General features: G+C 45.0%; 1 protein-coding gene across 4 annotated transcripts in view; it reads left to right on the forward strand.

Moving 5' to 3' along the window:
* The first annotated feature begins 1,879 nt into the window (after window positions 1–1,879).
* TRIM67 (tripartite motif containing 67) overlaps window positions 1,880–25,814 on the forward strand; it is a 33,616-nt gene continuing 9,681 nt past the window's right edge. Inside the window, exons 1-7 of one of the 4 annotated variants that reach the window (XM_086461024.1) lie at window positions 1,880–1,992; window positions 2,104–2,806; window positions 8,881–8,976; window positions 12,934–13,056; window positions 14,361–14,471; window positions 16,637–16,796; window positions 23,450–23,595. In XM_086461024.1, coding sequence (XP_086317150.1) covers window positions 1,880–1,992; window positions 2,104–2,806; window positions 8,881–8,976; window positions 12,934–13,056; window positions 14,361–14,471; window positions 16,637–16,796; window positions 23,450–23,595 — 1,452 coding nt within the window. Of the gene's footprint in view, window positions 2,807–8,880; window positions 8,977–12,933; window positions 13,057–14,360; window positions 14,472–16,636; window positions 16,797–23,437; window positions 23,596–25,814 lie in introns of all 4 variants that reach the window. The other 3 variants (XM_086461022.1, XM_009958125.2, XM_086461023.1) reach the window with 3 other exon arrangements.

Here is a 25,814-nt window from a genome sequence, read left to right on the forward strand (position 1 = left end):
TCCTAATTACCTTAGGATTAAGGCTTCCAACATAGACTTGAAATTTGTGACTTGGATTCACCAGATGGTAGAGCAGAGAACAGAGACTATGAAGATAACAGTATTTCACCCACAGCTTTTTCTCGCGATGTAGTAGCATAAGGTAGCTGTGAAATCAGTGGTGTTTCAGAACATTCCTTGCACTGCTGAGGCTTCTGGCTGGAGGTAGCCCAAACACAGTCAGTCTATAAACTCTCAGTCTCGGCACAGAGGTCACATAAAAGGGAAAGATACCCAGCCAGAAGACAGGCAGGTTTATGTGGGTCAGGGTTGTTTCTTTTATGTGCCAGAGGACAAACCTGCCCCTTTCCACCTTGAAATGGGGAACTTCAGACATTTAAACCCCTCGGGACTTTTTCCCCCCTCAGCTTGACATGAGAATGGCTAGGCAAGATACAAGACAGAAAACAGCAGACGAAAGACTGAAAAAGCTGGAACCTTTAATATATTCCTGCTCTCTGTCCCCATTCCTCCTGTTCTATGCATCAACAGTTTTAATAATATGGCAAAAGCAAAACCTGAAACTAGAAAATCCTTTCCTATCCAATGTTACAAAATGTTCATCATGTCCTAAGAAACATTATGATGAGAGGGGATGCATTTAATATGTTCTCTCTTTTCTTTTTTTTTTCATTTGACATCAGTTAGTTCTGCAATGGTTAAATAGCTGCTCTGAAACAACCAGCTCGCATTTTAAAACAAGCAAAAAATTAGGATCTGCTTACGGAACTGCAGTTAATACAGATGTGGCTTTTAAACAAGATAGATTAATAATAATAAAAAAAAAAGCAGTGAAATCGCTCTGGTGTATAATAGCTTCACTATGAAAATAAACTACTGTTACATCCACGCTCAGCATATGTAGGGTAAACAAAACAGATGGGGGATTTCCCACTGCTGGTTTCTTTCTTCTAAGGATGGTTATTTTCAGTTCATAAATTCTCAGCTGTCATCCCCGATCTCTCTTGGCAGCCCGTTCCGGCCGGGGTTGCGCGGCTGCGAGCGGGGCGATGCGGCACGTCCCCCCGCCGCTGCGCCCTCCCCGCTCCGCGGCCGCCGCGTTTGTGACCGGGCTTCGCGCGTCCCTTTTAACCCCGCTCTCACCCTTCCCTCTAACAGTGCCTGACATCTTGGGCATCTCGGTTGTGCTCCGGCATGGGGGGGATCTCTGTGAAGGAGAGGCACGCTCTCAGTTTGCTGGAGAGGGTCCCCCCCTCCCTCATCCTTTCCCTCGGGGTGGGGGGAGAAAGGGCTACTGGGGGTAACGAAACCCCGCCTGCGTTTAATCCGCTACCCAAACAATGGCTTTATTTAAACCTGTCAAGACATCGCCGTACGGAGAGCCTTTAAAAAATGTTTTCGCCGTCCCCAGCCGTAGAGAGAGCGACCACGTATTTGCTGGAAAGGGCTCCTCCCGCCCCTTCCTACTCCTGCCCTCCCTCCTCCCCCGCCTCCCCTCCCCATATATTATTACTCTATGCCACCAACGTTAAAACAGCCCCACCGCGCTCCCTGCCCGAGCCGCGGGCGGCGGGCAGCCTTCCCCTCGCCCCGAGCAGCCTCCAGCCGCCGGGCGGCTCCTCCGGTCCCGGCCCCTGGCCCCGGCCCCGGCCCCGGCCCCGGCCCCGGCCCCGGCCCCGCCGCGCGGAGCTGTCTATCGCCGGCGGGTGCTGAACCGCCCGGCTCGGGAGCGGGGGCCGGAGCCCTCCCGGCCTCTCCCCGGCGCCCGGAGGCGAGGTAGGCGGAGAGGGGCGCCGCGGGGGATGGGGGGAGCCGGCGGCGACCCCGCGCCGCCCGCCTGAGCCCGCCCGCGCCCCGCACACAAAGCCGCGCCGCGGCCATGGAAGAGGAGCTGAAGTGCCCGGTGTGCGGCTCGCTCTTCCGGGAGCCTATCATCCTGCCCTGCTCGCACAATGTCTGCCTGCCCTGCGCCCGCACCATCGCCGTGCAGACCCCGGAGAGCGAGCAGCACCTGCCGCCCCTGCTCCACCCGCGGAGCCCCGCGCCGCCAGCCGCCGCCGCCGCCGCGCCGGGGCCAGGAGCGGCCTCGGGCTCCTCCGCCTGCCCGGACTCGGAGTGCGCGGCGGGCGGCGGCGGCGGCGGCGGCGGCGGCGGGGACCACGCGGACAAGCTGAGCCTGCACAGCGAGACCGATAGCGGCTACGGCTCCTACACCCCGAGCCTGAAGTCCCCCAACGGCGTGCGGGTGCTGCCGCTGGTGCCGGCGCCCCCGGGAGCGGCGGCGGCTCCGCGGGGCGCCGGCCCCGCCAGCTCCTCCCTCACCTGCCCGCAGTGCCACCGGAGCGCCTCCCTGGATCAGCGCGGCCTCCGCGGCTTCCAGCGCAACCGGCTGCTGGAGGCCATCGTGCAGCGCTACCAGCAGGGCCGTGCCGCCGCCGCCGCCGCCGCCAAGTGCCAGCTCTGCGACCGGAGCCCACCCGAGCCGGCCGCGGTGCTGTGCGAGCAGTGCGAGGTGCTGTACTGCGCCGCCTGCCAGCTCCGCTGCCACCCGGCCCGCGGGCCTTTCGCCAAGCACCGCCTGGCGCCGCCACCCGGACACCCGGGCGCCCCCGGCGGCGACGGCGGCGGCGGCGGGAAGGGGGCGGGCGGCTGCCGCAAGCTGCCGACGTGCGCCGAGCACGACCTGGAGAACTACAGCATGTACTGCGTGAGCTGCCGCAGCCCCGTCTGCTACCAGTGCCTGGAGGAGGGCAAGCACGGCAAGCACGAGGTGAAGGCCCTGGGCGCCATGTGGAAGCAGCACAAGGTGAGTCCCATCGGCCGGCCAGGAGGAGCTGGGGCGGTGCTCGGCGCTGGGAGTTGTTTGTCCCGATGCCCTGACGTCGGGTTGGAGTTTGTGGGACGTGAGGCTACTTCACGTCCGTCATCCTCCCGCACTTTTTTCCCCTTGGCATGGTGCTTTTAGGTCTCCAGTCCTTCCTGACTGCCCAGCATCCCCGCAGCCTCTGCTCGGGGTTGGAGAACCCACAGACTCCCTCCCGTGTTGGCCTCACCTTAGCCAGCAAATCTCAGGCTCAGCCAGGCCTCAGGCAGACACCTGGGATCAGCGAGTCCATCTCACCAACTTGTTTGCCCTCTACAGGGTCCTTGGCCATCCTGTCCTCTCCTGGGTGGCAGCAGCTGCCTGTGAGGAGATGGGATGGTCATTCCTTCCTTTCACCACCTCACTTTCTCCCGGGACTCAGTGCAAGCTGCCACTACCATTTCCCAACACATGTCAATGCGGGAGTGGCCCAGAGCCACCCGAATGTTTTAGACAGGAAAGCATGATAAGGAGGGGTGACATCGTGTTGTCTCCTGGACCTCGAAGAGGTGTCCCCTCCCACTCAGCTCCCAAAGAGGCCGGGAGGAATGGCTGGAGGGACCTTCGTGACACAAAGATGAGTAAGGAATGGTAGGGTGGATGGGGTCTGGGGATAAGTAAAGCTTTTTCTGAATCACATAATGTCACGGTCTGGTTCATGCTTCACTGCAAGTGATGCTCTGTAGCCCTTGCTGGCGCACCCTGGGGAGACATCCGAGCCAGCCGCTTTGTTGCACAGGGGGTTTGCTGAGGCCTGGTAGATCTGCTGGGTCACTTGGCCATGCTCTTCTTGTTAAAAATAAGACTTTGCAAGACATGACCTTAGAAGTTGAAAGAGCGCATGAAGTTAGCTGTTTCTTGCTAAGAACAGTGGATCCTGGAAAAATTAGTCAGTACATGTGAACGTACAGAGGGGACTGGAATACCCAAGTGCTGAGAGCAATCCTTTGGAGCTTCCTGCTGTACTGGGGGAAAGGACTTCCCCCACAGCTGTGCAAAGAGCACTTGGCCAGTTCTGCTGGCCGCAGGATTCTCTTTTTCCACTCTCCGCTGCAGTTAGCAGTAAAGGAAGCACACAGAGATCCTTTCAGACACTGCAGAAGAGGACAAAACCAAGACTGGTCTCATCACCCCTCAGCCATGGAGTGGTTGAGCACAAGCTAGGCTAAGACATTTGGCAAGGCAAAAAACTGACTTTCAATTTTAAGATTTAAGAAAAAAATGCCCCTTTGGGTGATCTGCATAGTTTGTCCGTCTGAGAAAGACAAACTTCTTCAGTACGTGTTTCAGTTTGAATGCTCTGCCGAGGGCTCAGCCATCCCCTCCCTGACAGGATGGGTATTTGTGCAGAGGAGACGTTATCTTAGCCCAGAAGGAGCAGATTACAGCTTCACAGCTGTTGCTGCTTGTGCCAATGGCAGAATCCACTTCTGAGTAGAATTATTTTAATGAGCAGGGGCTGAGTTTGCTGTTCAAGTGTGGCTGAGAGAGAGACCAGCTTGTGCTATATTATGGTCTGCCTTGAGTTAAAACTGTTCGATGCCTTTTTGAACAATGTGATAAACTCCAGTGTAATCAAAGTTCAGAGTCAGTCATGTTCTCTCTTTCCTGCTGTCAAATAATGTCAAAAGAATGAAAAATACCCTGGCGGTTTTTATTTTTACTGCATTTTTTTCTGGGACTAAAGTATCACAGAATATGATTTTTCTCTCGATTTACAGACTCAATCAATGTGAAAATTCTAGCAAAAGAAAAAAATATTAAAAATTAACTAATTTGGGGACTCTAAAATTGTGCTCTTGTGAATATTATTTTTCCCAGAACAGCATGCTTGGCAGAAAATAAATATAATGGAACCATATAGCCAGACAGCCTAAATCATCAGCTCACATTCATTCAGATAAATGGTTTTGGAATTAGACACTTCTGCTTAGAAGTAGTTCTCAGATATGTCAATTTCTGCACGTTTATTACCTGTAGTTACTTTGGCCAAACCATGGATTACTGACATTGAGTGGTATGCCAAACATAATTCCAGATTTAGGTGTTCTCTCCAGATGCTCGAGGCATAGCTGGTAGAGGCAGCTGGAAGGGCTAGTCCTTAAGAGTTCTTAGCCCCATAGATTCGATAGACTGATAGTTGTTCACCACCAGCTGATAAGCACCTGCTTATCTCCTTCTAAGGTCGGGTGGCTGGTATTCATCACTTAAGAAGGGCTTGAAAATGCCAGAGCCATTTCCCCACTTCTCAGGACACAGTTTCGTCCCACAACAGCAAACTTCAAACATTTTTTCTACTGGCTTTTCCAGAGGCCCTGCCCATCTTCAGCTTCAGGATCCATTTCCATTCCACTTCTGCATTAGCCTTTTGTTCAAACTGTTTGACTTCTCCTTTGTCTGAGCCTCATATAGTGATCTAGTGGTGAATTATGGAGTGTATAACCTTGTTCATACAGTACTGCAGACCATATAATGAAATGTGCATTTACCTGCAGCTGTACTGCTGGCATGACCGCTGTGCTAGACTGGTTGGCCCCTGTTAGTGGTGCCGGTTCCCCATTACACTGCTGTATGTAACTTCTCCTACAGATGGATTAAAAACGGTGTAAAATAACAACAGGGCCTCAATGGCATAAATCTGTGAAAATCCACTGACTTACCTGGACTTTATTATAGTCACTTCCATGAAAAATGCATCAGGACCAGCAGTTTAAGTCTTCTGCCAAAGTTAAGTCCTTTTACGTCTTCATAGCAAGAACAGCAACACTGCTGTCACGTTTATGTTGGTAGGCCTTTTGACCTACCAGTACGAGGAATGGTGGTGGATGCATTTCAGCTCTGCCCATTCTAGATGTTTTTATATATATATATACCAAAACGCTGAAAAAAAGCCACAGCTGGACAGGTCTGTAAAGGGCAGGCAGGCAGGCAGGTGGTTAAAGGCAAGACCAAATGCCTGCTTTTATTTCCTGGCCTAAAGAGCTGTGTTCCCAAAAACATGTGGGCTGTTTCAGAATTCAGCGCCAGGGCAAGCTTATCTAATCAATAGTTAATCTGCTGCTAAAGAGAGATGGAGGGCAAACAAGTTAAATGAGCATGAACTGTTCGGTTGAAAAAGGACATGGGCATTATCTGGTTCATTTTCTAAAATCAAAGGAAGCATCAGACTTCCATGCCCATCTGGGTTTAATTACTCACCCTTGTTATCTCTCTGTTCCTGTATTTAATAGAAGTAGAAACTTGGTATCCATCTCCAGCCTCCACATTATTGGTTGCAAGACCAGGTATTAAGTAAAGATAATGCCAGGTAGAATGCTGTTTGTCAGGAGTTATTAATTGTCACAGTCAATGGAGCTTTTAACATTTCAGTTTGCCTTCCAGTAATTATTTCTGCAGCACCAAAGATTGCTCTGAGTGTACAGGGCATTTTTTATGGCTTGGTTGGTTTACTGAGGGCTTAGTCACGTAGCTCCATTTGATTTTAATGGGAAGTGCATGACTAAATTCTTCTGCTTTGTAAGGTATCTTTTACAAATGCTTGGAAAAACAAGGCTATTACCTCTAAGTGGGTTTCAGAAATGGAGATCTGGTCTTCTCGTCTTCATGCTGCAGTTGTGTTAATGCAACCACAGGTTTTAATGAACACAGCAATTTGCTTATGAGCCCTTTGAGCAGTGACATTGTTGAGTTTCTATTGCAGCTCTTTGCAATGGGAGCACGCTGGGAGCCAGGAGTGACTGTGCTAATTGCCATCCATACATATGCTGGTTACAGTTTGTCTGCGGTGATTCAGTTTTCTACGGCTGCTGCGATACCCGCATACAGCTTTTGGCTCTTCCTATCTGGCGAAATGCACTTTGAGATGACTTGAGCACTAGGGCAGATGTTGGAAAAGTGGAAATTTTACTTTTTTCAGGACCAACCATTGGTTTTGGTGTGAAAGAAAGGAGCCCTTGCCTCCCTGGGAGAATTTGATTGGGCCAGTCAACGGCAGAACATATCATGCTTTTGCCACCAATTTCCTTCTCACTTCCTCCCCAGCCGCTTGGCCATATGCTGCTTCCACTTTGTCCCATGTCCACTTGACAAACCAAATGCTCAGATGTGTCTTGTGGATAGAACAGAAAGTGCAATCAAAAAGGGTGAGCTTTAAACTCTGGCAACTGTGATCAGCCTGTGGAGAGCTGAAGTCCTGGCTGACCTGATCTGGCAGAAAATAGGGACCCTTTCAAGGACCTGGAGTTTGCTTCTGTGACCTCAAGTAGCATTCATATCAAACATCATTGCTTTAAATTTTTGTGCTGTGACACGAGTTTGTGTAAGAGAATACTAAATATTCAAATATTGAGAAACTTACGCAGTAATGTGTCTTCCCGTTACATTTGTTACAAATGAGTTGTAGTAAGGCAGATTTTATTTTCACATTTAACACTAATGTAATACCTACAACAAGGCTAAAAGGAAGAAGGGTTGTGTGAATATGAGGAAAAAAACTAGGATGGCTTCTTCCTCTATAATTCAGTCCCAGCTCCCAGTCAGGGTTTGGACCCACTTCAGGCAGAGCCGTGTGGGGTTAGGCAGTGCCTCTGCCTGTGTGAGGCTGCCTGCCTCGGGGCTGGGCTTCCCTCACGGAGCTGCCAGGGTCTGCTCTTTGCTATCCTGTGTAAATGAGCAAGCAGGAGGGGAGGGTGAGTAGGAGACCTTCAGGCTGGAGGTAAGCTCAAAACTTTGGCAGCCTGAAGAAGAGAGCTGTGCCCTTTTCAGGAATCGAGTAATTTACTTCCCTCCAGGAGCAAGAGGGAAGCAGAGAATGAGTGGTGACTTACTGAATTTCAATTAGGTCTCCTCTTAGAGGCTCATAACCTTTGTGCCTTCCTACATACAAGGCTCTGTCTCAAGCCACGCTCTAGTCCTAAGGAAACAAGAGATGGCAACCTTCTGAAAGCCTGACGTTAGCAAACATACTTCACCTTCCATTTTCTGATGTCAGTTGTCATATCCGTTTGGTGAGGATAATTAACTGGGCATTTTCAGTCTCGTAGTTGCCAAGTCTGCCTGAGGGATAGACCTACAAAGAGTGGATCTAACCTGCAGGACACTCACAATGGGACCTATCTGGTCATTCTGCATTGTGTCTGCACAGAGAAGTAATGCTGGGTCTGGGTTTGCCCTGAGCTGACAAGCAGAGCAATCCAGCTTCTGTAATCCCAGCCAGGCTTCAAGAGAAGCTTCAAGGAGCGCCGGGGCTGCTCCGGTCAGACCATGATGATTCTGGGTCTGCTGGGGGCAGAACTGCTGTTTTCTTCCCATCCTAGAAGTCCACCGGGAAGCCTCTGGTTCAGTTTAGAGATCTCAGGTGCCAGCCGAGGAAAGAGGAAGTTAGGTCTTCAGTGTGGGCTTACAAAAGACATGCTCCATATGTCTCACCAGTCAAAAGTTAGAGGAAGTGTTTTTTCCAGCTTTTCCAGAATTATTCACTCTTTTGTGGGGTTGGAGCATGCCAAACTGAAGCCCCAAAGGGACATTACTATGAGGTCTGAAAATGCAGATTTGTTTTTGAAGTCCTAGTGTATCTCAGGTTTGGTGGGATCTACCACATTTGTAAAGAATTCAGGATTTGATGAAAAAAAGGTGCCATTTTGGAAAGCACTTGGGGATTTTTCAGCATGACAGATGCTACTGTGTAAGTGCAAGACTATTATCTCCTTATATGTGGGGGTAGCTGTCTTATAAAATGGTATTTTGACTTACCAAGTCACTGCAATAAAGTGGAATGTGCAGACACAATACTTGACTGCCCCCATATGCATATTGCACCTTTATTAAATCTTATTACAATTAAAATATTAACTATTATTTTCTAGCAGAAACACTCTATGTGTGTAAGAATATATGGGACAGCAAGTAAGCCTTTTAGCACATTATTAATCATCAAAACCAAGGATTAGGAAGAAACACATTTGCATTTTATCTCTAATTTTTCCTTTTTTTTTTTTCCTCCTTTTTTTTCCTTGCAGGCACAGCTGTCTCAGGCTTTAAATGGTGTTTCAGATAAAGCAAAGGAAGCTAAAGAATTTTTGGTTCAGCTGAAAAATTTATTGCAGCAGATCCAGGTAACTGTAGAATATTAGCTGTTTTGATAATACAGTAATCAATAGAACTGAGTGAATAATGTATTTGATGACTTTGTCTCCTGTGCTATTCTTATCTTTCCTGGACTCCTCTACCATTTCTTGAACGGATTTGCTAGGCAAAATTATCCATCAAATAATGTCTGCAAGCCTCTCTTAGCTTCTAGATTGTTTGCTGTTTATTGCAAGGAGCTGATACTCAATACTGGACATCTGAGCTGTGTTGATTAGTGTTTGATTGAATCCATTGGTCATGCTTCTGGGCTCCTTCCTGACTGCAATTGCTTGAATTGGGCATTTAGGATAAGTTCTCATTTTAACAAATACACTACTTGTTTTTCATCTTACATTTTCTAAAAATACACTCGTTTCTGGACAAAATCCGGTCAACCTGTTTATTAGAGTATTTGTAGGAAGTCAAAAAAAAAGAAAGAAACAAACGTTGCTAAATCAATGTGGTCATTTAATGAAGCAGAAGATATTCTCCTGCCTATAATTTCCCAGGTTTAATAGTCAGAAAAGGGCTTATGGTGAGTGCACTAATTGAGGGCACAAACCCAAAACGAAACAAGTCCGGTTTTCAACGAAATTTAGACTGGTTGGTACAGGAGGTCAGATGATCCTCAAGGCCTTTCTCACCCTGCAGAGTAGGACTGGAAATGGGCTGCCGTAGTTTGAGCTGCACAGTGCCCAGGAGGGGACACTTGTTATTGCAGCAGCAGTGCTCTGCGGTGGTGCGTTTTCTGTGGGATATACATCATCTGCTCTACGATATGCTGCTTGCTCATCTTCCATCAACAAGCAAGTCCTGTGCCTGTTAGTAACAGAAAGACAAAGCAGAAGTTAAAAACTCTGTTTTGCTTTAGAATTTAATAGTTAAAATATTTCACTCGACACTGCAGATGATGAGTTTGTACCACAAACGCTGCCGAAACTCTCAGGTCACCACAGGGCAGCTTAGCTACCCACCCTCACAGTCTTCTGGGACCGTGTGGGGAACAAACCAAGACTGAGAAACTGTTAAAAAAAAGGCACATCTAACTGAAAGAAACCAGTGTGAAGCCACCAACTGGCACCTACCTGTCAATGCCATGTTTTGGACACAGTGTGAGGTTTCTCTCTGCTGACTTTGCGTATTTAAAAGTTACGTAGCTCATCTAACCTAGTCCTTTAGGCTTATCTCATTGTCCAAGGAGAAGGACAGGTCCCTCAAGAGAGCAGTTCTTCCTCTAGGTATGAACAGCTATCTTAGGAATGGGAAAACTCATCCAAAACAGTAGTTTATCACTAATCTTTTCTTGAGTCACTTAGATCCATTAAAATGTATTTTTCCCTCCTGAAACCTAAAGGTGGCCTATTACAACTATTTATGACTATGCTGTAAAATCCTTTAATGTGTTTCAATAAAATCACTGCCAAATTGCTCTGCATAAGGGAGCTGCTACAATTAGATCAAAACACCAAGCCATTTATTGGATGCTGCTTATTGCTTAAAATGCTAGAGGAGAACTCAGAAGAGGAAACTGTATCCAGCAGTCACTCTCTAACATTTAGGCATGTCTGGGCACAAAGCTGAATCTGACTCTCATGTGTTGAGGCAGTCTCCATCCCGAGTCTGAGCGAGGACATGAAATTTCAGCAAACCAAACGAGCAGGAGTAATCAGCTGCATATGTATTGCTAAGTAGAACAAGGCTAAGGCACAGCTCTGGGATGATCACCCCCACACTTTAACCCTTAATGAGCTCCCTGGCGTGGTTTTCTCCCATGACAAATTGCACTCTTCCCAGGTGATGGTCAAGCAGCATTTGATGATAGTACATACCAGGGAATACCCCTGCTATGCGGGTTTGGTACAGCCACTCTATTTGAGGGGAAAGGGTTTAGATGTGTTCTTAGCTGATCTGTGCCTTTTTGCATCTGGACCAAAAGACCACTTCTTGGACTATTATTGGGGGGGGAATAGATGTACCCTTCATGCGTAGGTTTGTTCCCAGAACCATGTATCTCAGAGCAGATTATTTCTAGTAGAAGTCTTATGATGGTTGCCACACAAACATACAGACATTTACCCCGCAGCAAAAATGTCTTTAAAATGTATACACAAAGCAGCGAGCAGTGTGTACATTTTATTACGGTGTCTCAATGCACAGCAGACCAGGCAGCCATCCGCATTCTTTATCTCCTCTCTTGAATTTGTCAGAGCTACAGGAGCTGTGCTTTTATCTTGCCTGGGGCAGTTTGCAAATTCATAATCTACTTTCCCCTGCTTTGCAGATCTGTTGTTTCCTCCTCTTTTTTCCTTCCCTTCTCCTTTCTTAGGTCACTTTTAAATCTCTTGGTATCTTCTTTTCAGAAACTGCCTGTTCCTCGTTGCCCCTGTTGCTTCCTTGCTCCTCCTTGTTGCTGTCATTATCTGATTTTCACATTTTCCCATCTGCTGTAACAATTTCATCCTTTCTCACTTGAAAGAGGCGTATCGCCAAACACCCTGTTTGATGTGTGAACAGAAAATGAGGAGAGAAATGATGCATTACAGCCATCGACTGATTCAGGCTCTGTACACAAACCAGCACTTCAAGAGCAGCTGGGTGGAAATGGGCTTAAGGGGGAGTTGGGTGTGATACAAGCCGAGGAGGGAGAGATGCAAACAGGAAGAGTCTAAGACAAACCTGTGAACAGTAACTGAGCTGTCTGATGTCTCTCTCCCCACCCATCTGGCTAGCAGGTCTAGGACTGTGGCGGGGGCCTCTCAGGGAAGAGTGGCCCTGTATCCCTCAGCTGGAGAATGAGATGCAGGGATCGCAGTGAGGGAAGGGAATACGGTGCTCGAAGTTTTGCTCACAAAGGAAAGAAGACAAAGTAAATGAACACGAAAGAAGAGAAAAACATAAACAAAAGAGCTAAGAGCTCGTAATGATTTAGGCGCATGTGATGGCTTACCACAGAGATGCTTCTCCTTCAGCACGTGTTTAAAATCTTCCCACATTTAATGCTTCTTCTTTTTTTTTTCATTTGGGTATTTGGGGGGAAAGCTGATAGGACAACTGAACATCTCCTCAGAAAAGGAGCTTGAAAGTTTTCTCCTTCCTCTAGTCTCATGAGCAGAGGAAGCAAGGGAGGGCCTCCCTTTGAATGGGTGCTAAAGCATTGCTTCCACAGCCAGAGAAAGGCATCCCCAGGAGGGGGGGCAGGTCAGTACCTTATAGTACCATCTACTCAGATTTCTCCAGCTGCCTGGGGTTCTGTGGTAGCATGGTTTGTTCCTCATTGTTAGGGCAGGGGTTTATGTAACGCTAAGTGATACCCAGGCCCTACTTAAGGCTCGGGTGCTGGCCTCTGTCTAGCAGAAAGTTTTACCACAATGTGAATAAAAAATTGCCAGTTTTTTGGTTTTTTTTAAAGCTAATCAAATACATACCTTCAATGCCAAGTGCTAGCTATTTAAAAAAAAAAATAAAATATATATATATATATATTTGAAGCAATACACAAATCTCAGGCTTTGTACCTGATTATAATCCTTGTAATAAGCCTGTAGAGCAGATTCTGGTCCACAATTCTGTTCTAATTGCCATGGTGTAGAGCCACTGATTTTGAAGTTGCTACAGTGGGATAATTAAAACAGAATGGGGCAGAATCATCTCGGTATATGTATGCACTGTGTATGTTACATTTAGCTTTTATATTATGTCGTAGTACATCTGTTGTCTGGAAAGTGCCAGTAAATCAAGGTTTTAAATAAGCACATTTGTGGTGTAGCATCGTACTGTTTTTTTTTATAGCATGCGGTACAGCTATAATGAAATCAGAGAGGCAACAGAAATGACGAGGTCTCGAAAGGAAATCTTTTCTGAATAGAAAAGCAGTTAAGAATAAGCAATAGCTTAAGCTCTAAAGTATGCTTTCTTTGATGAGTATGACTCTCATCTTCTTCTAGGAGAATGGGTTGGATTATGAAGCCTGTCTTGTCGCTCAGTGTGATGCCTTGGTTGATGCGTTAACGCGGCAGAAGGCAAAACTGCTCACAAAGGTGACCAAAGAACGTGAGCACAAGCTGAAGGTGAGCTCAACTCTCATCAACTGAGTACGGATGCTGATATCTGATGTTAGTGTGCATTTTGTCAAGTCCTCAGCCCTTTACACCATGAAAATTGCTGGTGACCAAATCCTAAAGTCCTGTAGCAGGTTCCAGTTCAGCAGTTTAGTGGAATTGTGCTTATACACTTAAAATGAGTGTATACTTCAGCAGTTTGTTGAATCAGGCCATCAGTCTTCTTTATCTGATGGTTTGGTGCTGTCTTTTGAGAGGTACTTGTCAGTGAAGCCTCTCTGTGGTTTGGATTCTGGGACCTTCTGCCCAAGTGAAATATTTGGCTTTTGGTGGGTCTTCAAACCTTTGAAAATCAGGCAAGCTACCTCCAGAAATCCATGTGCCACTCAAAAGATATTAAAGAAATGCAGTAAAGGGAGTGGAGAGAAGAAAGCTATAAATGTTTGAACAAAGTGGCAGTCAAGAAATGTTTAAATAAACACATTTCTTGAAATGTTGAACTGCATAGGTGATTTTGAGGTATTATAGTGCCAGAAACACTAATAGTATCTAAGACAGAAGGAAAAAATGAAGTGAAATATTCAACATGACAAACAATGAATAAAATCTACTTGAGATCAGCATTTAAAAACCCCCTTGCTTAACAAGAACCAACACTTAGGACATACTGCTAGCAGCAGAGATAATCCTGTGGTTTATTCCTGTTAGGCTGTTGCACCTGAAGAGTTGTGCTGTCTAACACAGTGCTGTTAGGCCTGGTCTATAGCCATGGGGAGCAGAAATGAGTCCAAAATCTCGAAAAACAAGATGCAGCTTTTTTATTTCTTAATCCCAGCAGTGTGTTCTTAAGCAGAGCAGGATCAATGGTGAAGAGAATGGTACAGTATAATCTGCAAGAAACCACTACTACAGTTATCCTATATAATATTTGCCTTTTAAGTGAAGGTTTTTTTAAAAGCTCAGATTTTAGTGAAAGTGTGAGTACTGCAGATTTTAATGAAAGTGTGATTGTAAATGTGAGTACTGCACATGTTCTATGCTTTTTCTGCTCCAAGCAAGCCTGATCTTTGAGCAATTAATCTGCTCTGAAAATTGAGATTCCCTGTGCACAACATTTTGCCAAGCTAATTATCGGTATTTACAGTACAGAGCAAGTGAGTGTAGCTGATGGAGATATAGCAATGGCCATATGGCAGCTAAATTAAGCATAGCTTTAACACACTCTTCTATTCGTTGTCTCTTCTGAAATAATCTTATACAATTCACTGTAAGCTGAGGCAGTCATCAGAACTGAACTGATGCTTGTCTTCCAGGTTGTTTGGGACCAGATAAATCATTGTACACTGAAGCTACGCCAGTCAACGGGGCTTATGGAGTACTGCCTAGAAGTTATCAAAGAAAATGATCCCTCTGGGTTTTTACAGGTATTTTTCCTTCTGATGTTCTGGGGAAAAAAATGAAAAGACATTAAAGTTAAATCTAAAAATGGACAGCTTTGCTAATCGTCTCTTCCATCTCTGAGGCAGGTTCACCTTAACTTCTGTTAGTACTGTCTAGAAGCTCAGATAGCCTGGTGACTGCATGGATGTCCCAGCGAAGGGGTGGCTTTGAACAGCTGCACTCTGACCGAGGTGTGGAGTTATCTGTCACACCATTTCCCTGAGGGCTGGTGACTTTCCCCTTGCTAGCCCTTCCTTCTGGGCCACAAGAGAGATGCTATGCAGTTAATGATAACTTTCTGCAGAATATTATTTTATTCTCATCTGAGAAACCCAACGCAGGGCCTCACAGAGCTCTCTGATCAATTTGGAAAGGTCTTGGACTCAGCAGAGTGGTATCTCTCCCCCTTTTGCTTCTCCCCTTTGCATTACTGTTTCCCATATGAATGAGTCCTTTCAGTATCTTCCCCGTGAGGAAATCCAGCCTCAAGGGCTTGCCTGTAACTTTGCTTCACTGGGGTTGTAGCTGGAGGATCCAGGTACCCCACCTCTTTGCAAAATATGGCCTAGCCAATAATTGCCTTAATTTGCAGGATATTGTTTCTTAGGAGCAAGCAGTGAAAGTGTCTATTGATGAGCTAAACCGTAACAGTTTATCATCCAATTAATTATTTTGCCTAATGAATTCTATTATTTTTATTAATTATTTTATTTTGCCCTATTAGTTTTGTGGTTTATTAATTGCCCAAGAAGAAAGGCACATCAAACAAAATGATCTGCATGTGGTTGTCAGCTGAACAGGGCATGCTGCACATGAGTGTCAGGGGGCTGTCACAGCATCCCTAAAACCAGGATGAGAATAGCCAACTTAAACCTATTAGCACTCCAGATTGATTGTTGCTGTCACGTCTGGTCTCAAGCAAGAGTGGGGAATGTGTGATGTATATTAATCTCAAGACTATACAGATTTCAGGAGGCTGTCGGTTGGATACTGCAGGACAAATGAAACCTTTAGGTCTTACCTACATGCTAGCAAGGTACATCCTTCATTTTCATTTCAGCTTACTTTTCCTGTAACCTTTGTGGCTTTATTCTTTGCAGTCACCTTTTATTAAAAAAATGCTTCTGTTTTTACCTTTTCCTGGTTTATCTAATGACGCTTTCAAGGCCACCAGCAAACACTGCGGCACTGCATTACTTAGAGCAACGACTCCTGCAGTCAGGACATTGAAATACAGCCAAGGGATCCAGTATCCCAGTAAGTGACTCCAAGGTTGTAGGAAGGCTATGAGATACTCCTCCACTTACTGGAGAGACTGATTAGGAGCTGTTGATGCAGGGACTCAGACAGGAGTGTCTTTCAGTAACAGTAATGAGTAAAGGTATCTGAACTCCTGCAATAAAGAAAAACTCTCTCTGACCTGTTCAGAAGAAAATCCTGCTCCCTGTGACTTACAGGAAGCTCACTGGGAGGGACTCCAGATATCCAAATGGCAGCTTCACGGAACTCAAGGACAGCTGAGCTCATTGATTTCCGTAGAGGCAGGATTTCACTTCCAGAAGAGTCTGTTGCAATCGTCTTAGTCTGACTTTTGGCCTAATTGTCTGTGAGCCAAGCTAGAACAAAGTCTTAAAAATGAAATTCAGTTTGGATGTAATGACAGAAAATCCATCATATTCTTCGAAACTCTGACAACTTAGGACCCTCACTGTGAGAAATATACAACTTCCTTCGTATTTGATTTTTTAGTTCCTTTCAGCTTTCATCCACTGAATCATCTCTGCTGAATGGAGAGAGAGCCTCTATCATTTAAACCTCTCTTTGTGCAACTGCTTTTTAAATAGGAGAGCAAAACTAGACAGTGCAGATCAGACAACAGAGTGCAGATGTATATGTGGCATTAACCTTAACATAACGTTAACAGGCTTTATAAATGCGATTTTTACTTTCCTACCCTGAGACGAAATTTATTTTGAAAAGGTGAGATGAAAGGATGCAACATAAATGAATCTCACCCTAAACCGACCAGATCCCATCTCAGCTGTTGTGCTGTCGTATTCCTGCTTTCTTTGTCCTGTGTCTCACAGGCATTCTGTCACTTTTAAGTGTGCATCTGCCATTTCATTATAAACCTGATACTCTTTTTCAGATTTCGGATGCTTTAATCAAGCGTGTTCAGGTATCTCAGGAACAGTGGGTCAAGGGAGCCTTGGAGCCAAAAGTGTCTGCTGAGTTTGACTTGACTCTGGATAGCGAACCTTTACTGCAGTCGATTCACCAGCTGGATTTTATTCAGATGAAATGTAGGGGTGAGCTTTTATGATTTTCTTTTTTCTGTTTTACGTGCATGTGTTGAAACAGTGCTGAGAGGGATGGGGGCACGGAAGGAGGAAAGAGGAATGGCTTGAAATTGCTGGATAGTTTTAAAAGGTGTTCAAGCAAATTCAGATTACTGGGTGTTTCCTAGAAATGTGTGCTCACCTCATAAGCAGTGACCTGAACAAGCTCAGACAGAGATACCAGGTGCAGTTAAAGATTTGAAAAGAATGATTATTCAGATTAGGGCTATCTATCAGCTTTGAAGATTAAAAAGACATCAGCTGCATGAAACTTCATGCCATTTTACAGCATTCCTAGATTTAACATGCTTAATTCAAAATACCAGCTACCCCTACCTTTCAGGAACAGCTGAAGTAGTAAATAAATTTTCCTACACACACACATATGCTTGAAAAAAGACCACGTTTGACTCCTGTTTGGATTGTACTGCGAATGGTTACCCAGCTTGAAAAATAGTCATGAGGCAGAGATTCACAAGGGGAAAGTAGCTCCATCACTATACCCTTCCTTGATTCCAGGTATCTGAATGATTCTGAGGGGCACACTAAAGGGAAAGGAGGTTTAAAAACTTATTTAAAAGCAGAAGCTGATGAACAGTAGATGCCATAGTAACATGCACTTGTAATGAGCTTGGTTTATATGGAGCAGGATGAGAACTGCATCAGAATTAGATAGATCCACAGACCGGCTAGATTTGAAGGCTATTGTGGTCTCTGGGAATGATGCCATTAGCTTCCCTGAGTGGTGATTCAAGCCTTAATTATACATGTGGGTGACAGGGTAGAGGCTGCCAGAAGTCAATGAATGAGTTAAGGATAATTGTGTCGTGATGTCGGATGTGCTTTTTTTTGACTCCAAGCAAGCATAAAGATTTCTATTCAGTTTATCTTTTCTCTCTGGGCCTAATTCTGCACCTAAGAGACCCAAGATGAAATAATTAGGGTGGATAATTTGGGAGATAAATATGTGGAGAAACAATAGAAAAATAGTTAAAGGCCAAAGTCTGCTCAGCAAGAATGGTTTGAATCTTGGCATAAATGGGTTGTGTTAAAGTTACTCAAAAAACACCTGTGAACTTCACATCTGAAATTCTGACAGCCAGGAAAGCAGAGTCAAGAGAGAAAAAGTACCACTGATAAAACTTCTCTGACTACTGCCTGCACCTGTCTTTTTAAACCAGTTTATATTTAATGCTGGCCATATTTATTGTTAAATATATTTAATACTAATCTTCTACCACTCTCCTTCCCAAACATACACAAAATTTAGTTAAGCCATCCACTTAGATTGCTAATTAACCACAGGTCACTTGAGGTAAGAGCAGCTTAGGTATTTGGCTTTTGGACATTCATCTGTCTTTAAGCTTGAAGACTTATGAGACTTTAATTGAATCAGATTCACTAGAGCTTTATGAAAGATAGTGCTGTCTGCTACAGTCACATCATACAATCGCAGTGAAGCTCTGGTACTGAGCTAGACACAGTCTGAGGGAAAGAGGACAGGATGGCTTCTGCCCGAACCTGCCCGGAGCTTACGAACACCCCTGGGCTTTGTTCCCCAGAGGTACCTTAACAGTTAGTCCTCAGGAAGGGCTTTTCCTTGAGCTGCCTTGGCCTTGACCAGGGACTACCTGTTGCATGTCCCATCAGGTTGGTCAGCACAACAGGCATAACCGTGTGCACATCATGCAAAGAACGGTGGAAATGATGTCAACTGGGCCACCATTCCTGAAGGTGTGTAAGAGGTGGCATTATTCCCCCTTGTGCCTCTATGTGCCCAAGCAGAACAAGCTACTGACTGGTCCCAAGCTGACATTCATTGGTGCTGAGGATTGTTTAGTATATAGAGGTGTATTTATATTTTTCAGTTTATGATAGCGGATCTATTTGCATTTGAACTGCTCAGTCTGACACTTTGGCATTTTTTTTCTGAAATTTTACCTCTGTGACCTCAGCTGGCTCTGCATTATCTTCTCATGCATGGTGGTCTTGCATCTAGAAATACAGGTACCACAGAGTAAGCAACTCAGCATTCCAGCAGCAGGCACCCAGACTTACTGAGAACATCCCTTTGCTGACTGTGAGGAGAAGCTGGTGTCGCAGGGCAATGTTTGCTGTCTGTCATCATCAAGACTTGTATATTTCTGAGTGTCCAGTTTCACAAAGAGAAATCTATGTGTCTCTTCACATCTGCTCCTCTTTTTCCAATCCTGCCTACCCCAGAGCACCAACAAGTCATCAGTCTTTGCCACATGTTGGTGTTAAGGGGAGTGTTACTGAGTTACTATACTGATTGATCTGACAAGGGAAAGATGCATTAAAGACATTAGAGATGATCTGTAAAGGGAGTTTTGGGGAAACCTAGGAGAATAGGGCCAGCGTGGCTTTTCCAACTGCAAGTTGTTTTGTTCCAAAATCTTTGCAATGTAAGGTCTGTACTATTGTAATCAATGCTTAGTGCATGACTGAATTTCTATATATTTTTTCAAACTCTGGCCTCATTCAACCTCAGTGAGCTTGCACAGGTCATTTAGAGTGAAAGCATGCTTGTAAGTAAACATTGATTCACTGTGTTAGACAAAGAAGAATGAAAATGAGAACAAATCACATTACATTTGCTTTGATGACTTGTTCATGTACCTTGCTGGTGGACTCTATAAGCCCATATCTAAAGCTCATATCAGTAAATAAAGATCAGGGGGTGTTTGTTCTTTTTACAGAAAGAAGCAGCAATTTGGTAAACAAATTAAATGTGCAGAAATGTGATAGGTGCAGAAGTAATGCTTAAGCAGTAATGCTTAAGCAGTCATGTTGACCAAAGGGTCTCGCTGATAGCCCTTTGGCAAGAGTCCCATGCTCCCCAGGCTAGCTGACCTGCTGAGACTCATGCACAGCTCCAGTAATTGCTGGCATTTTAATCTTTCCCAGATCCCTTTCCTCTGTCCATGTTTTCTTCCCTCTACTGCTTTTTCTGAGTGCCTTGGCAGAAAATTCCTGTCCTTTTTGATGACTGGCTCAATGTGTGCATCATGTTTCCTGAGTTCAGCCTGTGGGCACAGGCAAATACATGTTCCAGGTTTGTTTTATTCAAACAGCTGGAACTGTCATGCAATCTTGGTTGGTTGTAAAACAGAGACTAGGTACAAAATAGGAAAAAGTATAGCTACTCTCTACTTTTCTGTACCACCTCTGACTGCTCACTCATATGCCCCTTCTCCTTGTCAGGACTGACTCCTTCCCTTTTCTGCAAACCAGTCCGTGAAGATTCCCCAGACGCATCTCCTGCTGCAAATCTTCTCTGGTTCTCCAGCCGTGAGCTGTACAGCCCTGCTAATGAAAGAGTAATGGTTTCATCATAGGGTTTATCCCTGGTTCTGCCTGCTCTGCATCATGGACCCAGGTCTTTGCTTGTGGTCTTTCCTTCTCTCTTGATAACACTGTTGGTAGGGCAGTTGCTACAGCAGTGACTCAGGCTATTACAAGGCTGTAATGCAGTTTTGGAGGAGGTCAAAGTTTTCATGTTTCTGAGGATCCTGTTCTTTCACTGCATTTAGCCCTTTAAATCTGGGAACGTGGAGGGCATCATTGCACAACTTGCTTGTCAAGAGGACAAATAACAGACAATATCTTAGAGCAGCCCTACTCTACCCTGGGAGGAGATCACCTGTGAGATACATTGAGCAATGTGGTTTTGAAACTGCTGAGTTGACATGAGACATCAGTATCACATTTTTTAGCTTAGTGTGACCTGCATGAAGCACTTTTAAAATAGCAGGACATCATTTAGACTAATTAATGGGTCTTGCTGTGCCAATGCAGTATCATTTCTCCCTTTATATTTTTAATCTTTTCCTTCAAAAACTCTCTAGGGGACTTTTAAGTTGAACAAGAAGTGGGACAACACTGTAATTTAATATCTGAGCCTTTTATTTCTGACACTTAGCCTATATTTTTCTTTTCTTAGTCCTGTCCCATTGCTCTTCACTATGAAGTATATCCCAGTGTCCCGATTATTCAACTCACTTAACGCTTTCCCATGACTTTTACAAGTGTTCACCTTTTCTCCTCCCAGAGGGAATCTGAGATCAAGGCAAAGCTCTGCCCATCCACATCCAGGGGAGGGGGCAGTAGGGCAGGCGCAGTGAGCGTCATCCAGCACAGATGAACAGCTGCTTGGTGGGAGCTTCTTCCCTCTCCTTCAGCTACTGTAGGTTGTGCAGTTGAGGCCACGGGCTGGCCTGAAGGGAGCAGGAGGCTGATAAGCATTGCTCACAAAAACTTAAATGTCCAGTGACACAGTAAAGAAGCCCAGGCACTTCCCCATAGTATGTGTGACTCTCACATGTAGGGCCAAAATTCACATTGCCCCTGGGAACTGGGGACTACAGCACTTTACCGCATGAAAACATATTCCAATCCTAAATGACATTCCTGCTTCCATAACTAAAAGGAACTTGTAAAACACCCTCCCCAAAATATTCTGCTCTTTTTTTTTTTTTTTTCAGCATTGTGCATTATGTCCCAGACAACAGTCCCTGAAAGCCTCCTGTCAGCATTCCTAGGAGATTTTTGCAGAGGGTTAGAGAAGTTAGTGGTTTATTCAGAGGTAAGGGGATGTTGTCTATTTTGCACTTTATAAACTTTGGGAATTAGATTTTCACCCAGTTTTGCCAGAGGGAGTCTCAGAAGTGGGGAGGACCCAGTGAATGCCTCCTGAGCAAGTTAACCAGTTAGCTAAAGTGGCAGGAGTGTGGATGGCTGATACAGCCCTGTCTTCTCCCAGGCTAATCAATTAGTGGAAATACACAGGCTAACACACACAGACAAACCCCTAAACTTAAAATTGTTCTCTCCCATTACCTCTGAATTCCTTGTTTTCAGGTTTTTGACTCTTGTAACATCACATTTCTGTTACTTCTCCAAACATAGTGTCTCCTGGAGAAAAGTCTGAACTTTCCCTGTGAAAAAACAAGCAGGTTTTTATTTATGACACCCTGTGAATCATCCTTAAACATCAAGGAATAGGAACAAGGCTTTTGTTTTCTGTTTTCGCAGAAAAACCTTCAAGAACTAATTTATAAAGCTCTTTTGTTTCAGACCACAGTCATTCTTCTGGGCTACCAACCATCCCTGTTCACTGTGGTGATGGATAATGCCAGCAGAAAGAAATGGTAGCTTCTGCACTGTTTATCACAAATGTGATGTTGACTTTCGTGTCACTTCCAAAGTGAGGGTGAAGCCACAGAGTAGCTTCCATTTTCCCACAGACTGCTTGGTACACAAAATGCGGACAGTCCTCTTTTATCTGGAGAGGTAAAATAGGATGAAAGGAACAGCTCAAGGGCTTAGCTCTCATGCAGACAGAGGGAGGAAAATAAGCTAGAGTCTCAAAGCAGAGTAGATAAAAGAAGAGCAAACTGACATTGTTAAGAGCTAAGTCGATGAATGCTCAGAGCACTCAGCTCCTTGTAAGACATGGTCAATCTCTGCAGAAATGATCCTGAACAGTGAAATTCAGCCTTGGGCAAAAGGCCAAGCTGGGTCTATCCATCACTTACATCCCACTTAACCTGTGCAGTTTCAACAGTGCATAAGACACATGCTAGATCTCTCCAGAAGGCTGAATTTTCACTTTATAATTTCCAGCAAAGAGTGAACAGTGAGAGTTTACGTGTGTTTAGCAGAGACAGTATGGTGAAGGCCTCTTTCCCACAGAGGCTTGGTTGAATGTTTTAGTCTGTTTATTTTTAAGATGCTGGTCTGGTCAACAGTCTCACGGTGCTGGTCTGATCAACAGTCTCTTGGTGTTTCTGCTGAGCGAGTCGCTAAAAAGGCGTGTTGGTAGATAACTTCACACCTGTAATTTCCGAGAGGAGAGAGCCACAAGCAGCCTCCTGTGATGCAGACGTTCCTTTTGCTACCTGAACCAAGGGATTTAGATAAAATTTGCAAATGGAACAATTTTCTTCAACAGTTTCTTTTAAGTATGACTGCCATAAAGATAACATATGGTTTTGATGAAAAACTGGAGGGGGAGGGGGTATTAGATTAGATTTAAGAAAAAAAAACTATTGTGAAGAATTGTTTTCCTGCTGTCGGTGGAGTTCTGGCTTTATCTCGCCACCATGCTGGGAGGAGTGGCTGCTCTGCTGGTTAATAACCCAGTTCTTTGTTAATGATCCGGGCTTCCTTGCAGCACTGCATCTCCCATGCTGCCCCGTGGCCTGAGACACTCCCTGCCACTGCTGCTCCCTCTCTTCTTTTGGGGACAGCAGGGGTAAAGTGCTGTAGCGTGAGAAAAAAAGTCTTCCATCCAGTGACCTCTGGGAAGGAAATGAGATGTGAGGTCCCCAGACCTCATGAGGTTCTTATGAGGCACCAGAAGCATGTCCAAATATGCTTCTGTTTATGTATTTCAGCCGAATGATTTGTCTAATTGAGTAATGACATTTTGTTATATCATTTTTACTGCCTTTTGTTTCAAGGAAAGGAACAGACTCTCTTCCCAAAGAATATTGACTCCCTTGTGAGGGGAGGGAGGTGAGCGGTCACCATACTGCTTGCTGCACAGACTAATGGGGTAGGGCAGAGTTACACTAACCTGTACCCAGTTCCTGTTACAGTGCCACCCGTCCCATTACTGCAGCTGGAGAAGTGTTGCACCAGAAACAACAGTGTGACATTGGCCTGGAGGATGCCACCTTTGAGCCACAACCCAGTGGAGGGTTATATCTTGGAACTTGATGATGGAGATGGTGGCCAATTCCGAGTAAGAATTTCATTCAGCATTTATTTGTGTTTCTTTGTATGTGAGTTTCCTCAGGATATGGATTTGTGTTTGTCCAAGGGTGGGAAGAGGGGGTAGGGAAGATATGGGTTGTCAAAACATCCCTGCTTCCAACACGTGGATGTAGTGACGTAAAGCTACTGTAGTGAAAGCAGTGCAGGTGCTGCCTATTAGAAGGACCCCGAGCTTGAGTAGGAGGTTTTGCTGAGGTTATTCTCAGGGCTCTGGCAAAGAGGGCCTTGAGGTCCCGCTGAAGTGTACCAGAGCAGAAAATCCCTGTACCAGCCTGCAGGAGCTGAAAGGGGTTCATTCCACAAACCAAAGATTTCTTTGAAGCCCTTGCTCTCATCTGTTCATAGCACCCCGTTTCAACAGCTGAGATTCTTGGTCCAGAAGTGCAATTCACTTTTTTCCTGATTTTATGGGTAAAAATGTGATCCTGCATAAAACTACGGGTTTTCTAAGTCTTTTCTCTGGAAGTGGATGAGACCAGGCTGGTGGAAGCTTTCTGCAGACATGCTGCAATGGGGTCAGTAAGTATGGGAAGGCATCCCAAGCGCTGTCCTTCCAGACCTTCAGGGTGATGTCAAAAATCCTTGCTCCAGGCTGCAGGTGCAGGGTACTTATAGGTTCCCGACCCTTCTCACCACATCCTGATAAAGAAACTACAGAAATAATTCAGTCAGCTTTCTGCCAGCCGTGTCCTGCTGGAAGCTGTGGCCCTTCCTCCTCAGGCAGGCTTCATGCTTCTGTTGCTCCAGGACCACGCTAGCCCAGTGCCTCAAAAGCATCTGGAGATCATTGTGGATTACAGCTGCTGTCTTCCCAAATGGGAAATTTTGCCAAAAACATGTGATGGCATTTCTTTGGGAGCTGCAAACTGGCTTCTCACTGGAAACCTAAAGGTTTCTAAAGCTGAAAACAGCCTGGCATGAATCCAGCTAAGGAACTGTCAACTGTCTTCCTGTGCCAAGCTGTTACACCCATAGCCAGCAAAGGCACCTGATTTGGACACCCCTCATTAGAAGAAACAGCGATATTGACAGGGCATTTTGAAGAGCTCACTTTGTTTCTGGAAGGTCTCTTCAGTTCTTTGGTCCAAGTATCATTTCACATAGGTTTGAAAGAGGCTGCTCTCCGCTACTGAAAGTGTGAAAAGGTACCTTTGTGAATGGCTGCTGAGAGCTGCCCAATGTAGTTCATATTAGTAGGTAGGAGTGTTATCAGTACGTGATGAATGAAGAGTTAAGAACAAGGTGTTATGAATTCCAGTGTCTTGGCTAAACCTTTTCAGGTAGTATTCAGATCTAAATAAATACTTGTGAATAAACAAGATTTCAGGCTGATGCATATCCAAGCTCATTTGTGTGGGATTTCGTAACTGGCAGAGGATTTAGGACTGCCAACACTGCCATGTCAAAATTTTGGATTAAAAAATTTAAAAAACCATCTCAATTCTTAAAAATCTAAGGTGACAACTTCTCAGGGGAATGCTTTGCTTGCTGCAGCAGAAACACCCTCAGTTTTACCCACTGAAAAATAAGCTGCAAGCTTCTAAGCAATGCCTTTTCAATAAGCGTTTGCTGACCCTTTTCATGAAGGATTATGTATCTGAAAGCAATGACATTGACTGCACTTTATCAGTATTCAATGGGTGCATATAAGAATGGTTTTTGTCTCCCATTGTGGCAGAGAGCACCAATCTGAATAAACACAAGCAGTGAACAGTGGTAAAAATATGAAATGGATTAGAAAATGTGAGAGTTGTCCTACAACTTTTTGCACAGACAGCATATGTTACAACATGGAGATAAATTAAGCTATTCTATTAAAACTCTTCTATCTCTCCATGAAAGATCATCAACTAACTCAGGACCCAAGAGATTTTGTTATTTGTAGCAGCCACCACGGTAGCACAGCAGACAAATGCATGGCCCACTGTAAACTTAAGTAGTCCCTTTCTTATTCATCACATACTTCATTCACTTTAGGTTCATATCAAAGAGCCTTAATCAGCAGGACTACTCTTAGGTATATACTTAAATGTCTTAACTGAACTGGGGCCTGAGTGGTCTGCTTAGTCACAGCCTTAAGCTCTTTAGGGCCTTTGCTAACATAAATCTATGGATTTCACAGAATTGGAGAAATTGGAGGTGGAAAGGAATTGTGGCTTTCAGCCTGCTGCCAAGACAGGATTTTTT

This window comes from Leptosomus discolor, chromosome 2 (assembly GCF_034619465.1).
Source record: "Leptosomus discolor isolate bLepDis1 chromosome 2, bLepDis1.hap2, whole genome shotgun sequence".
NCBI lineage: Eukaryota > Metazoa > Chordata > Aves > Leptosomiformes > Leptosomidae > Leptosomus > Leptosomus discolor.